Below are 18,299 nucleotides of genomic sequence, written 5' to 3'. Positions count from 1 at the left end.
GCCTAGTTGGTTGAGTGCCTGACTCGATGTCAGCTCAGGTGGGATGGAGCGCCGGGTTAGGCTCCGTGCTGAGTGCAGAGATTCTCTCTCCCTCTCTCTATCCCTCTGCCCCTGTCCCCTGCTCACAATCTCTCTCTCTCCCTAAAATGAATAAATTTTAAAAATTAAAAATTAAAAAATAAATAACTAAACTTGACTTCTGGGTCAAGATAGCCTATTACTAACCACATAACCATTCAATACCACAAAATACTTTATAATCACTAACATAAATCTTTCAGTAAACTTAAACAACTTGAGAGGCGAGAAATTTTAAAATTTTAATAAAAGAGTAGTAACACTCATTGGCTAGTCCTCTACTAATGGGGAATTAGCAGAACCAGACCACTACACAATCCTAGAAAACCTTTACTGCCATTTAATCCAATAAATGCTAAATTAGCAAGTCACAGCAAAGAAAACATTAGAAATACCAATTTTATAGATGAAACAAAAGACTCAATAAACTTAGCTCAACAACTCTCTTTACAATTAGTTTTTATTTTGCTCCAGTGAAAATAAAATAATAAAGAACTGACTATATTTGTTGGAAATAGAAAGCAATACAGTAAGCAAGAATTACACAATATGAAACCTAATTTTTTTACAGCTCACTGAAAACAGGAAACTGGAATTCCTGTTATACTGAAATGATCCCTACCAAACTTGTAAACTAATACAGAAAGTAATTATTTTGCCACATATACAATAAAATGTCCTATTTATAATGAGATAATATAAACAATACACTCAGGACGCCTGGGTGGCTCAGTCGGTTAGGCGTCCAACTTTGGCTCAAGTCATGATATGGTTTGTGAGTTCGAGCCCCAGGTCGGGCTCTGTGCTGACAGCTTGAAGCCTGGAACCCGCTTCAGATACTGTCTCCCTCTCTTTCTGCCCTTCTCCCACTTGCACTCTGTCTCTCTCTCTCAAAAACAAACATTAAAAAAATTAATTATAAAAAAATAAAAAACAATATACTCAACATTTTGAACATCAATTTCTTTACACAAGTAAGAATATAACATAAAACCATCGTCTTTAATGAATCCAAAGATACCCATTTGGTTTCTATAATTTTTTATGTTTAACATAAAGAAAAAAAGTTATTATCTAACTTTGGCTTTTTACTTTCCATGGGTTTTTCATGCAAATTTATTCTAACCAAAAGAAGAATATTCTCTGACATAACCATTATCCCTAGTTTATGGCAAGCAAAAATAACATCATCATGCAGATTAGTAAGTACAATTACAGACAAAATAATGAAGGACCTGAATCCTCAAAGGGATTCATTTGATTACTTGAATGCATAAATTACATATAATTACCTATCCACCAACTTCCAAAATATAGTCATGAACTCTAAAAACAAATGAAACTTAAATTCTAAAACCATAAAATCAAAAGTCTGAAGCTCTCATGCCCCAAAGTTCTCAATAGACATCTACTACTTCTCATTTGCATATAAATCTAACAAGTCAGGTTACCTGGGTTCCCAGTATGTGTTACGCATATTCATTATCATATTCAAATTGGAAGTGAATTAGGAGTAAAAGGCTATTCAAACAGACACACAGACTATTAGAAATACTCTACCAGTTGGGAGAGAGCCAAAGCATAAGAGACTCTTAAAAACTGAGAACAAACTGAGGGTTGGGAGGTGGGAGGGAGGAGAGGGTAGCTGATGGGTATTGAAGAGGGCATCTTTTGGGATGAGCACCGCGTGTTGTATGGAAACCAATTTGACAATAAACTTCATATATTAAAAATAAATAAATAAACAAAGAAATACTCTACCAGGATTACAAGTGAAAAAAAAAAAAAAACAACTTTTTTTTAAAAGAGATAAGAAACTGGACACCATCTAGTAACTGGGGCAACAAGATCCTGAGCGTTTTGCCTCACTGTGACAGTATTTTTTTATGTTTATTTATTTATTTTTGAGAGAGAGAAAGGTAAGAGAGTGGCAGAGAGAAAGCGAGACAGAATCCCAGCGCACAGCCTGACACAGGGCTCAAACCCACGAACTGTGAGACCACGACCTGAGCCAAAACCAAGAGTCACTTAACTAGAAGTCACTTCACCAAGGATGTTTAACTGACTACGCCACCCAGGCACCCCTCACTGTTATAGTATTATAAACATTTAGGAATCAAGTAAAGGTTAAATTACATTTGGAAATTTGGGTTTGAATCAAAAAGTCCTTTAAAGAGTAAGCTCTTTTTTGGGAACTTCAGATATCCAAATAGCCTACTAGTTAAAAATCCTAATAGAGGAAATTATGAATATTAATCTATTTAATATACAATACAATATAAATACAGTATCAATAATATACCTTAAGAAACAGTACTAACTACTCCATCCCTCAGGTCTTCACTTGGAAAGACAAGGAAAATTCATTCTAATAAGGATGTGATACAGAAGAACCCTGCCTCAAAATGCACTAACAACTAAATATAAACATATATTCACATATAATGAATATGCATAAACACATGATTACAAATCCATTTGTCATTTCTTCTTATTTTCAGATTTTTCATTTACTGAGGTCAGAAAACATGAGTCTAACTCCAGGCACTATTCATTAACAATTTCACAAACCTATTAACACAAATATTTATTACTCATGAACTTTAGCACAAACTAAGCAAAAATTTTACTACTTCAAATGGCGCTAGTGTGTAGGGTGATCTCTCTCACTCCACACACACACTTAAATACAAATACACCTTTTTTCTAAAAAAAAAAAAAAAAAAAAATTTCAAAGTGTCTGACAAAGAACCCAAATTGTATTGTCCCTTGCCAAAAACTTACTTTACAGCTTTGATAACAGATGACTAAATAAATACTAAATACATAGACATTTATATGTCAAAAAATACAGCAGAAGACAAGAACCCTGGAGCTGAGGTCTAGGCCCATTTGGCTTCAGTGTCTTCACCTGCACAAAACACTGAAAATTCTGGTGAAACGGGGAGAGACCACTCTTGAAAAAGATAATTGTAACTCATTGTAATTCTGCCACCATTTAAGATCACCCCAATTTTTTTTAACCAGAAGTACCTCCACACAGGTTCTGTAATTTTATATTAGTCACCAACGTTTTTAGTAGATGGCTCTAATTCAAAGAAAAGTAAAATAAGAAGTATTTTTGAACTGCATATCCATTTTATCACCTTAGACCTTGAAGTGGATATGTTCTTCTCATTTTCAACACAAAATTTTTTTTCTTAACAAAATCTGTTAACTCAAGCAAGCAGAACTGGCTTTTCCTTGACTACAAATACATGAATGTACAAATAATTTGACAAAAGACTTTTATTATCAAATAGAATTATGTCTAAAGATGTCTTCTTATCTTCAATATTTTACTAAAACTGTAAATATTCATGCCCTTTGATTCAGCAATCCCACTTTTAGAAATCTATACTACAGAAACACACACACACAAAGATACATGTGGAAGAATATTTACTGAAGTACTATTTATAATAGTGAAAAATGGAAAAAACTCAAAGACATCCATTAATATTACTGGTTACGTAGGGGCACCTGGGTGGCCCAGTCAGCTAAGAGTCCGACTCTCGACTTTGGCTCAGGTCATGATCTCACAGTTCACAAGATCAAGCCCCGCATCAGGCTCTGTGCTGACAGCATAGAGCCTGCTTGGGATTGTCTCTCTCCCTCTCTCTCTGCCTCTCCTCACTCGTGCATGCTCACTCTCTCTCTCTCTCTCTGGCAAAATGAATAAAACTTAAAAGATATAAAACTGGTTAAGTAGATGACAGTATATCCTACAATAAAATACAGTATTTTTTAAAAGACTACAGTAAAAAAAAAATTGCAGATTTTTAAAATTCTTAAAACGGACAGATACACTGTCAATGGAAAAAAGCAAGACACAATTACCATGACAGCCCAAAATAACCTAATGTAAGGAACAACTTAAATGCCCAGCAACCAGTGAATAAAAAGACAAAATAAGGTATATCCATACAACGGAATATAATTCAGCAATAAAAGAAACAAACAATGATGCATGTGACTTTATGAATACTATAATCATCTTAAAGAAATCAGACACGAGACCATAAATTGTATGACTCCATTTATATGAAATGTCTAGAATAAGCAAATCTGCTGAGATAGAAAGTAGATTTAGTGAGTTGTTGGGAAGGGGAGGTTGTGAAGTAGGAGGTGAAAAGAGGTACAGGTTTTCTTTGTGATGTAATGAAAACGGTTTAAAATTGACTGTGATGAGGACTACATGTCAAAAAGCACTGAACTGTACACTTTAAATAAGTGAACTATACAGTAAATAAAATATATCACAATAAAGCTATCAAAAAGCTTAGGCAAATATTTTTATCCATTTCAATCAAATTCTTGCAGAGAAATTTTCAGTATTAAGTGACAAAAGCAACTATTAACACTATTACTGGTACAAGGAAGACAATTCTTTTGAATATTTATGCTAAGATAGGATCTTTTTTAATCTGCTGGTCTCAATGCACTTTACAAAGAGGTGGCACATTCATAAAAGTCTAATGACTGTGCCCTGGGGCAAACAAAATCTTGTTATAATCTGGTATAAACAAGTGTTAAAAACCTTTGAATTAATTCTTAACATGAAGAAAAAGGAAAAAAGTTTTATTACCCTTTGAAGATGTTTAGTCCAGAGTCATACAAGTCCTTTAAGAAACCACAAACTTCTGGGGAACCTAGGTGGCTCAATCGGTTTAGCTTCAGACTCTTAACTTCGGCTCACGGCATGATATCACAGTTCCTGGGTTTGAGCCCCACGTCAGGCTCTGTACTGACAGCTGGGGCCTGGAGCCTGCCTGAGATTGTGTCTCCCTCTTTGTCTGCCCCTCCCCTGCTCATGCTCTGTCTTCCTCTCTCTCTCTCTCTCTCTCTCTCTCAAAAATAAATAAATAAACATTAAAAAAAAAAAAAAGAAAGAAAGAAAGAAAAGAGAAAGAAAACACAAACTTCTGGGGTGCCTGGGTGGCTCAGTGGGTTGAGTGACCAACTCTTGATTTTGGCTCAGGTCATGATCTCACAGTGGGTTTGAGCCGCATACTGGGATCTGCACTTACAGTGTGGAGCCTGTTTGGATTCTCTCTCTTCCTCTCTCTCTCTGCCCCTCCCCAACTCATGCTCTCTTTCTTTCTTTCTCTCTCAAAATAAGTTAACTTAAAAAAACAAAAAAGAAAACAAAAACCACAAATTTCTCAGAACCTATTGTCTCTTCTTACCACTCTGACTACAGTTAACAGTTTATCAGTCCAGATTCCTTTTCCCATACATATAGTAACATGTTACTTTTTTTTTAAGTTTATTTATTTTGAGAGAAAGAGAGAAAGAGTATGGGGGGGGGGGGGGAGAGAGAAAGACAGACAGAATCCCTAGCAGACCCTGACATGGGGCTTGATCTCATGAACCATGAAATCACAACCTGAGCAGAAATCAAGAATCAGATGCTTAACTGACTGAGCCACCCAGGGGCCCCATGTTACTTTTTAACATGAAAATGAGATCACATTATGCATAGTTTTGCACTTAAGGTCACCAAGTCACTGGAAATATTTAGGTTTTTTTCTAGTCTATTTTAGAATCTACAAGTGAGACATACTTGAAATTTCAAGTTAGAAAGTCTGAATACGTCATCAAACCTACTTTGGAAACTCAAAGACATCTTTTTCTGGTTGACTTTATAACATCACTTTATACTTTAAAATTTTTTTAAGGAGATATGAAATACAATCTAACATCTTTCCACTTGAAGAAAAAATAGAACTGTTAATGTACCTGGGTTTTTAAGATCCATGAACAGCAATAGTGGAAAAGTACAAAGCTATATAAGTCCTATAGATTTTAGCTAATGGTTTGAAACTTCTCCTTCAAAGACCTTTTAAGAGCAACAGTAAATTAAAAACTAAAAACAAAAAAACTGGATTATCTCTCACTTTTGATGACTCCAAGATCTGGAAAACAGGCAGAAGATGGGGTGCCTGAGTGGCTCAGTCAGTTGAGCATCCGACTTCAGCTCAGGTCATGGTCTCGAAGTTCTTGAGTTTGAGCCTCGCATCGGGCTCTGTGCTAACAAACAGCTCAGAGCCTGGAGCCTGCTTCGGATTCTGTATCTCTCTCTCTCTCCCTCTCCCCTGCTCATGCTCTGCCTCTCTCTATCTCTCAAAAATAAATAAATGTTAAAAAAAATTTTTTTGAAAAAAAAAAACAGGTAGAAGATAGTGTATAGTGTATAATCAGGCTATTGATTAAAAAGCCGATTTTACCTAGTTCCTTTTTATTAAAAAAAAAAAAAAATTGGAAGGGGATGAAAGGGTCAGGAGGTGCTATCATGTGAATAGCAAATAACAGGCCTGACCTTCCTCTCAACCTCAAACCGCTTCAAAAGTAATAAATAAATATCATCACTTCCTACCACTCTACATTTTCCTTTTGCACTAGCTCTTATGTAAGCAGTTTTTCTATAAGTAAATAGCACATTTAACCACAAGTTACAAACTCTTTTAGTCAACCTTCTATTTATACATTGAAATTTTCACACATGATCATCAGAACTATTCTACAGAACTACTGGCAAGATGTTTTTAAAGCAGAAAACAGTGATTAAAGATGTAAAATGAGCACTGCTCAGCAGTCAGAGCAGGCAGGTACAAAAGTCACTCAAACACATCTGTTGGTTGGCTGAAGGAAATAAATCTTATTATATTAAAAAAAATTATTTTCTAACTCCTCAGATACTCCCTAAACTTTTCAATTATAATTCACCTTTTCCAGTTAGTTAAATCCTTAAAGCCATCTAATAGATATTATAGGGATTCAACAAAAATAACAAAAGCAAACAGTTGTGAGATAATTTTTTTAGAATTTTCAAATTCTCTGTAATATTCTTTAAAGAATGTAATTTTAATTACCCTCAACATGAAAAAATAAAACAATTTCAGGTTTCTCAAAAACTCTTCAATCTGTGCATTCGAAGGCATTCTTAAAATGACATCTCTCGCTCATGTTGTTAAATCTTCAGTCCTCATAATTCATAAATGAAAAAAAAACTGAAAAATAACTTAAATATTCAAAGTGGGAATAGTTTTAAAAATTACCTATGCATTCCATGAAAACCTATGAAAGTCACCGCAAAGTATTTTCAAAGAATACTTAATCGTATGAGAAAAATACTTGATACTTGTTTTCATTTGAAAACACCAAGCTACAGAACAATACAGCAGAACCTATTGTGAATGAATATATGTATATGTATATACATATATATGTGTGTATATATATATATATACACATATATATGTGTATATATATATATTTTTTAGATTTATTTTTGAGACAGTGCAAGCAAGGAAGGGGTGGGCGGCGGGGGGTGGGGAACAGAAGATCTGAAGTGGGCTCTGTGCTAACAGCAGTGAGCTCGATGTGAGGCTCAAACTCATGAGCTGGGAGATCATGACCTGAGCCAAATGAAGTCTGAAACTCAACCGACTGAGCCACCCAGGCACCCAATGAATGTTGTATTTGGAAAGAAAATCTTAAAGGGTACAGGGAACAGTGATACATAATTTTAATTTTCTTCTGTATTCTGTGTCCTACCTATCCCATAATAATGGTCATATAATTAAAAAGGAAAACTATCTTCACTGGTTCTTGTTTCAACCAAATAAAAATTAACACTTAGTAGTTTTAAGATCCAGCATCACCAATTTGCTTTACATATACTGTACCTTCCTATCTTTTCCCTGAAGTCAAGCAAATATGCTTGTCATATCTTTCATAACTTTTACTTCTGCAGTTCTATCAAGGAGCATGTGCCTGACAGAACTGATGGACTTGTATGCCTCAACTTCAACACACAGTTCACTAATCATTTCTCAATTTAATCCTCTCAATCTGGCTATCCCAGCAATATTCTTTAGCGACTTTACCAATAGATACCATTTTAGGCCTCAGTTGCTGTTGTACTGTTTTTGTATGCCCCCCCCCCCCCCATCTGACCAATTTATGCTTATCTGGTGACCAAACTGCTACTAACATTCTTCCAACTCTAGTATTCTTTCATTTTTCCACACTAAAGTGAAAACCAAACTTTTATTCCCTTTAAGTCTCCATGGCACCATATTCCTATACGGATTTTTTAGGGTGCTTCTGTTAAATGTTTTAGAATTGTGAAACTAGGATGGATAATCTCAAGAAAAAGAACTCAAAAACTACTTCCACGGGGTTTATGCTAACCAAATATGCATGATGATAAAAAAAACATACCTGTTCTCCCATGCTTTCACCTAAACAAGTAGTTCTGAAAGGATTAGAGCATTTAGGATTTAGTGTGCAGTGTTAGAAAAGAATCCAGACAGCAAAAGTTTATCCTTTCCATGTCAATGTTCTAAAATCTTTCCCCTGAATGGAACTTATACAGACTAAATCAGTAAATTTCTCACTTTCAAATTTCTCCAACAATTAAGGCAAAAATACAGACCACCAGTGCACCCCCTAAAATTCTAAGTGCCTCACAATAAAATTTAATGTCATCTATAATACTATGATTTTATAATGTCTACCTGTCAGGTCTACTTAAACCAAGTTAGATGAATCTGTATTTTACATTTTCATAGCTTGTTGCAGCTGAAAACAATTTGGGCATGGCTAACTGGCTAACAATTATACAATAACACATTTTAACTTAGTGTATGTAATTTGCTTGTGTATATACAGAGATCATCTCTGGAAAGCAACAGAAGAAATTGGTTAACAGTGACTGCCTTTGTGGAGATCTTGCTGGCTGGGAAAAAAGAAATTTTATACTGTATTCCTTTTGGTATCTTTTGAAAATTTACTGAACCATGTAAATTTTGCAAATCTGTTAACTAATCTATACATAAATATGCATACACATACACTTCTTAAATTTCAGTATATCACCAAATGGAATCATATCCCAAGGAGATATCACAAATTACAGTATGTGGAAATTTCAAGTAATAAAAACAAAGTCTTTATTCTGGGTTTCTACAATCACCTCAACTAATTTTCAAAAACATATATGCTTAAATTTGCATATGGATATAACCCACCAAAATACGTGTGTGGGCACATGTATAGTTGGTAGTCTCTCATCTAGGATACTAAATTTAAATAATCAAGCAAAAATATAACGTTTTGCATTCCAAAGTCCTATGAATAGCAATTCCAGGTTTTTAAAAAACATTTTAATCCTTCTAGTTTATCCATGTAATGACAGATCAAATTTTGGATGTATAATTAAGCACTCCAATTTTATTTAAAAGTAAAGCATGACAATACCAGGGAAATCAAGAGATAAACGGAATGAGACTTCTGTACTGGTTAAATAATGAAAGAAATAAGGACAAGAAATACTTCAAGATAAAAACACCCAAGATAATTATTTCATTCTTGATGTGCTGACTGGAAATAATCTTTGCAAAGGGTCACCTAACTAAAAACGTTAGTTCATTACAATGTGATATATGCTACAGGATACTTGACGTCTTTGGGAGAATGCTTCATATTTTACAGAAATTAGGAATGTTACGCAAAATGAGGTTTATAAAGATTTAAATCAGGTTTTGTTTAATTTTTCCCCTTAAATAATTATCACTAATGAAATCCATCCTTAAAAAAAAATTTCAGGGGGTTAGTACCCAAAATATACAAAAAACTTATACAACTCACTACCAAAAAACAAACAATCAATTAAAAAATGAGAAGACATGAACAGACATTTCTCCAGTAGACATACAGATGGCCACAGACACGTAAAAAAAAAAATGCTCAACATCACTCATCATTAGAGAAATGCAAATCAGAACCACAATGAGATATCTTATACCAGTCAGAATGCTAAAATCAAAAACATAAGAAACAAGAAGTGTTGACAAAGATGTGGAGAATGAGGAACACTCAGGCACTATTGATGGGAATGCAACCTGGTGGAGCCACTATGGAAAACACTATGGAGATTCCTCAAAAAGTTAAAATTAGGATTACCATATAATCCAGTAATTCCACTACTGGGTATTAACTCAAAGAATATAAAAAACCTAACTCAAAAAGACGCATGCACCCCTATGCTTATTACAGCATTATATTTTTAAGTTTACTTATTTTGAGAGAGAGAGCACATGTGCACGCATGCAGGAGCAGGACAGAGGCAGAGAGAGAGGGACAGAGACAATCCCAAGCAGGCTCCAAGCTGTCAACACAGAGCCTGAGGTGAGGCTCAAGCTCATGAACCATGAAACCATGACCTGAGCCTAAATCAAGAGTTGGACACTTAACCACCTGAGCCCCGCAGCAATATTTACAATAGCCAAAATATGGAAAGAACCCAAAGGTCCATCTATATAGATGAGTAGACAAAGAAGAGTAGCATACACACACACACACACACACACACACACACACACACACACACACACACACAGGAATATTACTCAGCCATAAAAAAGAATGAAATCTTGCCACTTGCAACAACATGGATAGAGCTAGGGAGTATAATGCTAAATGAAATAACTCAGAGAAAGACAAGTACCATATGATTTCACTCATACGTGGAATTCAAGAAACAAAACAAAAAAAGAGACAGGCCAAAAACAGACCCGTAATTACAGAAAACGAACTGATGGTTACCACAGGAGAGGCAGGTGGAAGGATGGGTGAAACAGGTGAAGGGGATTAAAGAGTACGGTTACCATGATGAGTACTGAGTAATGTATAGGACTCGTTTTTTAAAATTATTTTTTAATGTTTATTTATTTTTGAGAGAGAGAGAGACAAAGACAGAGCATGAGAGGGGTATGGACAGAGAGACGGAGACAGAGAATCTAAAGCAGGTTCTAGGCTCTAAGCTGTCAACCCAGAACCCAATTCAGGGCTCAAACTCACAACCTGTGAGATCATGACCTGAGCTGAAGTTGGATGTTTAATGGACTGAGCCACCCCGGAACCCCTGTAGAGAACTGTTGAATCACTACACTGTACACCTGAAACTAAAAAACACTGTATGCTAATTATACTGGAATTTAAAAAAAAAAAATAAAAATTTAAATCCTGAATTAAATAATCTGGGTTTATATAAAAATATAAAGCCATTTTAATTACTATAGAGCAATCAATGGTGACATAGACTATCTCGAAAGTATTATAAATTTTACTCTTACTCTGAAAAAGCAGTGTACATAAACACTTCCTCACTGTAATATTTGCAATAACTCTTTAAATTGACATTATCTTTTGAAGGGTTAACAACTGTTTTTATATATTAAGGCAATGGTGTGGATTTCTGCTATCAAAACTAATTTTGTTATCCAATTTTAATGGAAAAGAAAAACATTTTCAACTTGATTATCAAAGGCACTATACTTCGTGGCAAAAAATGACTAATCAGCAACAAAACACCTGTTCTGTAGGAACTTTTAAATACATTTTCTCTTCAAAGTAAAAAATTAAGTAATCCGTAATGTAGGATACAGTTTTAGTTAAGAAAAACTACACTTTAAAGAAAAAGGCAGGATGTGCTGCTTTCGAAAGGGCTTGAAAATAGTTTGAATGATTCAACCTTTCCTCTAACAAATGCCACAACAAAAAGGTTTGTCTTTTTCTTTGCAGGGAAAACAATAATTTATAGGTTGTTTGATTAGAAACTTAAAAATTCAGAGTTTCCCATTACCTCACTTTGACAAGTTTCATTTATTCTGACAGTGCCACTTTAAATACTAGGGGAGAAAAGTGAAATTAATATTACAATTTCTCTATTTTAAGAAATTATAAATGGTCCTAAAATATGTACATTTTTGAGTTGTCTTAGACAACTATCAAATTCTCAGAAGTGATTTAGTTCCTGTTCCTAGTCTTGCCCAGTTCATTTAGTCCTCCTTTGGAGCTTTTTAAAGTTCCAGTTTAGAGCTTTCAGCCCCAATTCCAGGCTTGAAAGTAAAATAAAATGCAATCGTTTTTTACTATTTGTATTCAACAGTGCAAGTGAAGGCAAAGACAAAACCATAAATTAAACTAGGAATTCTGTCTAAATTTCATATATCCAAATTTATTCCTGTCCCTTCCTTACGAGGGACAAACAGGGGCACCCAAAAACCAATACAAAGAATGTTCACAGAAAGCATTATTCTTAATAGCCAAAAACATCAGACAAGGCTATGTTCAAAGCTCAATTAACAGAAACAAAAAATAACTTTAAAATGTTAATGTACAATTTGCAGCAAACTATAATTTTTTTTTTAAATCTTAATGAACAATTTGGAATTAAGTCAGCAAGCTTCAAGAACACATTCACCTATCAAAAACCATGCAAAACATTCAAGAATGTCCAATTTTAAATGATCCTCACAACAGTTTTATAAATTGCCACTGTAAAACCTAAAGTCTAAAATTGACAGGTTATACATATCAACTAAAATTAAATAACTAATTAATTAAATTGATAGGCTAAACCTAAAATTCATGAAAAAACGCAAAGGACCCAGAATAGGCAGAAAAATCTTGATAAAGACCAAAGCTGGAAGACTCTCACTTCTTGATTCTAAACTTGCTGCAAAGCTATAATAATCAAAACAGTGTAGAACTAGTATAAGGATGGACAATGGAATACAAGTGAAAGTCAAGAAATAAACCCATACTCCTATGGTCAACTGATTTTTGACAAGGGAGCCACGACTATTTAACTAAAAGAGAAGAGCCTTTCAACAAATGGCACTGGGACTAGATATCCACAGGCAAAAGAATGAAGCTGAACCTCCTTCTGACACCACACACAAAAACTGACCTCAAATGGATCACAGGCCTAAATGTAAGAGCTAAAACTATAAAACTCATAGAAGAAAACATTCGTGTATACACTCTTTGTGACTGTGGGTTAGGAAAAACTTCTTAAATAAAACAATAAAAGCATAAATGATTACGAATAAATTAAGCTGGACTTCATCAAAATTAAAAACTTCAATGCTTCAAAGGGTAGTATCAAGCTACCTCACACCAGATGGAACGGCGATTATCAAAAACACAAGACACAAAAAGTGTTGGCAAGGACATGGAGAAAAAGGAACAGTCGCATACTGTTGGTGGGAATGTGTATTTGTGTGCAGCCACTGTGGAAACACTATTCGTCAAAAAATGAAAAAAACAAATACCATACAATCCAGTAATTCCACCTCTGGGTGCATACCTGAGAAAATGAAAACATGAATTCAAAAAGATATATGAACTCCTATGTGTACTCCAGCATGATTTATAATAGCCAAGATATGGAAGGAACCCAAGTGTCCATCCATAGATGAATAAAGAAAATGTGGTATGTATACACAATGGACTATTACTCAGCCATTAAAAAAGAATGAAATCTTGCCATTTGTGATATGGATGGATCTAAGGTACATTATGCTAAGTGAAACAAGTCAGACAAACACAAATACCATATGATTTCACTTATATGTGGAATCTAAAAACAACTGAACAAAAAGAAACAGAAAACACTGGTAAATCCAGAGGAAAAACTGGTGGTAGCCAGAAAAGAGGGGGGTGGGAGATAGGTGAAATAGATGATTAAGAGGTACAAACTTACAGTTAAAGAGTAAGTCACAGAGGATGAAAAATACACCTCAGGAAATCTATCAATAATACTGCAACACTGTAAGACAGTAAGAGCACTTACACTGGTGAGCATTTCATAATACATGTAATTATCAAATACTGTACACCTGAAACTAATATGTCAACTATACTTCAATTAAAAATAATTTTTAAAAACAAATAAATACATGTTTAAAACAGGCACCTTCAAGAAAATGAAGACAGCCCACAAAATAGAAAAGATTAACAAAATCATCTCTCTGATAAAAGACCACAATATAAAAAGAACTCTTACAACTCAATGATAAAAACACAAATAACCGAATCTAAAAACGGGCGGTGAGTCAACGAATACTCCTCCAAATAAAATATATAAATAAGCACATGAATAGATGTTCAACATTATTAGCCACCAGAGAATTGGAAATCAAAACCACAATGAGATACTACTTCACACCCATCCACTATAATAAAAAAAAGACAGCATTCCCCAGCATGTAGAAAAACTGGAACATCAGACACTGGGACTGTAAAACGTGCACCCACTTTGGAGAACAGGTTGGCAATTCCTCAAAATGTTAAAGAGTAACAATATGACCCAGCAATTCTATTCCCAAAAGAAATAAAGACCTATTTCCACACAAAAACTTGTACCAAAAAATAGCAGTATTATTCAAAATAGCAAAAAAAAAAAAGTGGAAACAACCAAACGTCCATCACTGATGAACAGATAAAATGTGGTATATACATACAATGGAACGTGTGGCCATAAAGTCGAATTAAGTGCTGATACATGCTATACCATGGATGAACTTTGGAAACATGCTTAGGAAAGAAGCCAGTCACACAGAACAACACATATGATCCCATTTATATAACATGTCCAAAAGAGACACATCTACAGAGGTAGAAATTTATAGATTAATAAGTTGCCTAGGGCTAAGTTAGGGGGGAAAGAGGTAATGACTGCTAATGGATACAGGGATTCTTTCTCAGGTGATGAAATTGTTCTAAACTGATGGTGATGTAACTGGACATATGAAAACCCCTGAATTGTACACTTAAATGAGTGCACTGTATATATAGTATGTGCATTGTAACTTAATGCTTTTTTTTTTAAAGAAAACCCTGTCTAGTGTTTACATCACTTGCAGAAAACAAGAAATATTCAAAACAAATAACTCTGAACTGATTTGATTACTAAGTCTATGTGAGACACTTAAAAATAAGAATTTAAGACACACCTCCTAGTCACTGAAAGATTATTCCTTTAGATACTCACAAATTTTAACTAAAATGGAACTGTAGTATTTGCAAACGTTAGGACATAAAATGAAATTCACCCAAGATACCTGAGTAAACATGTTACTTTCCTGTACACGGCCGAACTGCACTTCCCATTACAACAAACAATAACTGCAGAAAAACACTCCACACGGAGCCGGGGAAGTCATTCTCAAAGAACCACCTAATAACACTGAGTTAAGAGGAGGGGTGTGGAAAGAATGAGGAAGGGGAAAGAGCACAGGGCACAAGGGGAAGTCTTTCGTGCACTTAAGCCCAAGGAATTCAGTTACGTTAAATTCAACTTTTATACGCTTTGTGAACAGGCCCAGAGGCAAAGTCCTGGGCGCAGACCAAAGAGCCGAGCTGCGAGGCCGAGAGGAAGTGCTGATCCAGGCCAAGCCCGCAAAGGATTTCGCATGGAAATGGTGGGGGGCAAAAGGGCTAAGATGGGGGCTGCGGTGCGGGAAGGAAGCGAGCACCCCCCACCGCCTGGCTCGGGCTGGCGCTCGCCGGCAGCGCGCAGCGGGAGGCGGCCGCGCCACGGGCCCGGCGTCCGCGTCCGAGCGGCGGGGCGCGCCCGGCGCCCAGAGCCTCCGGCGGGGCTGGGTCCCGTCTCCCGCCCCATCCGGCGCTTTGTCCCAGAGCGGGCGGCGAGCGGCCCCTTGGCGCCCCCACCGTGGGTTGAGGGGCCGCGCTGACAGTCCTCGCCCCCGCAAGCGCTGGGAGCCTGTGAGACCCGGCGTCCGGCGGCCCGTCGCCCGCCTGGCTTCATCCAGGCGGGACCCAGCCGGCGGCGGTACGAGGACGCTAGCCCTTCCCGCGAAGCCTTAGCCGCCACCGCCGCCACCACCGCCGCCGCCGCAGCCGCCGCCCGGAGCGCACACAGGCCGACGTCAGGCGCAGAAAAAGCCTCACACCCCAAAACGCACACTATTTCCAACCTCCCTCTCTTACCCAAAAATTCTCGACGAAATGCGCCATGACCATCCTGCCGCCACCGCGCCGGGTTCCGCGTCCGCGTCCGCCCGCCGCTGTGTAAACACGGGCCCGGCCCCCACGGCGCCCCCGCCTTTCCCCGCCGCCGCCGCCGCCGCCGCCGCCTTCTTCCCGGAGACCGGCCCGCACCCTCCAGGGCGCATGCGCCACCTAGCGGCTGCCGTCGCGGGCGAGCTCTTGAATGCCACCGCCTTGGTTGCGCATGCGCCCCGCGTCCCATTCCTGGGATTTGGTCACCTTCCTTTTTATCCCGCGCGAGCGCGGGCTGGGCCAAATTGAGTATTCTCTTGGGAATGGTGGAGAACCGGGTTCTTGAGGAGTCACCTGGGAGACTGCCCGCACCCTTTGCGGTACAATAGGTACTGGCCCAGGAACGGAGCGAAGAAATGAGCTGGCCAATGGCATTGGGTACGACAGCCTGGCTGCCTGCTCTTTTCCTCTTCTCAAGACTTGCTTCCCCGGCCTTCGAGGATCTTGAAGGGACCCAAGTCTGGTCGAGCTGGGATGGGAGAAACTTGGCGTCTAGCCACCGGGAGGAGACAGGGAAACCTTTGGTCAACAGGGTGCCTTTCCTTAACAAGGAACTAAGAACCAAAACAAAACCTTCCGAGGCCGGAAAAGGAGGAGACGCCCAGTGTCGCCTGAGAGTCGCTGGAGCTGCGGGAGACCCAAGCACCAAGTCCCCTGCCCAAACCGCTGACCTCTAGCACGCCAGGAGCAAACCAGCCAGTCCGGGTGACAGCAGGAACGTGGCCCCGAAGGAAGGAATTTCCCTGATCCAGGCAGTTAAAGAAAAAAGTCTCTTCCAGGACTTGTTCATTTAAGCCCCTAGTTCTCTTAGCAACTTGTACATTTTGGAAAAAGAAACAAGTTTAAACACGTCCTGGCATAACATAAACTAAATCCCTTTCCCACACCTTGCTTTCCAGAGGTTAGGGGAAAAAATGAAATCCTCTGGAGAGGCCTCAAGTTCAATGTCACCAGGTCAGCTAGATGCAAAGTCTACAGTTCTTGAAGCCAAACCCCACTAATAGATTTAGTGTAGTTTTAACTATATACATATATTACACCTCCTCAGATCTTGCGATTGAAACATAATGAACACTACAACAGTGTTTTTTCAACCTCAAAAGCAAAAACCACGGTGCCAGGATGGCTCAGTTGCTTGAGTGTCAGACTGTTGAGTTCGGCTCAGGTCATGATCCCAGGCTGGTGGGACAGAGACCCACTTCAGGCTTAGTGCTGAGTGTGGACCCCGCTTGGAATTTTCCCTCTCCCTCCCCTCCTCTCCCGCCCCGCCTCGTGCTCGCGCTCTCTCTCTCTTTCTCTCTCTCTCTCCCTCTGCCCTATTCCCCGACTTGCACTCTCTCTCTCAAATAAAAAAAAAAATAACAAAAAAATAAAAAAGCAAAAATCACATAGCGCCTTGCACCTGGGTGAACCTGTAAAGTATTTGTTGAATTGGAAATAATTGGATAATGGTATTTTGATGGTATCTTTTTTAAGAATATCTTTTAGAAATATATAGGATGTAATGATAACACATCTAGGATTTGCTTTAAAATAACCATGAGGGGGATCCCTGTGGCTCAGTCGGTTGACCGTCTGATTTTGGCTCAGGTCATGATCTCACGGTTGTGAGTTTGAGCCCTGTGAGGGGCTCTGTGCTGACAGCTCGGAGCCTGGAGTCTGCTTCAAATTCTGGGTCTCCCTCTCTCTCTGTCCCTCCCCCCTTCATGCTTTCTCTCTCTCTCTCTCTCTCAAAAATAAATAAACATTAAAAAAATTTTTTTAAATAACCATGAAGAAGAAACAACGAATAGAAGTATCGATGAAACAGGATTGACCACGAGTTGATAATTGTTGAGAGCTAGGTAATGGAAATACGGTGGTTCACTATACAGTACTATACTCTTTTTGTATATGTTTGCTATTTCCTTTTCTTTAAAAAGTCTTCATGAAACTATCATTTGCATCTAACTTAAGTCTAACATAAGTCTAACTTAGAAATTTGCTACAATTCTCTAAACCATTAGTCTAGCACTGTCTTTCTTCATCCTGAAGAAATTCTAAAAATATATACAACCATCTAGATCACTCTACAAGTAAGCATGGCATTAAAATCCTAGGCACTACCCAGCTTAGACCTGGGGAGGAGAAGTCTTATCTTGGACCCATACTTTAAAAGACCTTACATATTACTAACATATTATTTACTAAAAAACTAATAGGTGCCTCTGACACTCTCGAGCTGAGGCTGAACTCTGGCCCATAACTACATATACCCTATGCCATGACCAACACTATTCAGGCCCGTGAGAAACACTTCTCCG

The 18,299-nt window shown here is 37.7% G+C and overlaps 1 protein-coding gene across 2 annotated transcripts in view; it reads right to left on the bottom strand.

Annotated features, from left to right (window-relative positions):
• FCHO2 (FCH and mu domain containing endocytic adaptor 2) overlaps window positions 1-16,087 on the bottom strand; it is a 120,216-nt gene extending 104,129 nt beyond the window's left edge. The window contains exon 1 of one of the 2 annotated variants that reach the window (XM_042988199.1): window positions 15,925-16,087. In XM_042988199.1, coding sequence (XP_042844133.1) covers window positions 15,925-15,957 — 33 coding nt within the window. In that variant the 5' untranslated portion in view covers window positions 15,958-16,087. Of the gene's footprint in view, window positions 1-6,992; window positions 7,082-15,924 lie in introns of those variants that run through there. The other variant, XM_042988189.1, reaches the window with a different exon arrangement.
• Window positions 16,088-18,299: the final 2,212 nt, after the last annotated feature.

This window comes from Panthera tigris, chromosome A1, assembly GCF_018350195.1.
Source record: "Panthera tigris isolate Pti1 chromosome A1, P.tigris_Pti1_mat1.1, whole genome shotgun sequence".
NCBI lineage: Eukaryota > Metazoa > Chordata > Mammalia > Carnivora > Felidae > Panthera > Panthera tigris.
The sequence above is the reverse complement of the archived record's forward strand: the minus strand, read 5'-3'. Positions and strand labels throughout refer to the sequence as shown.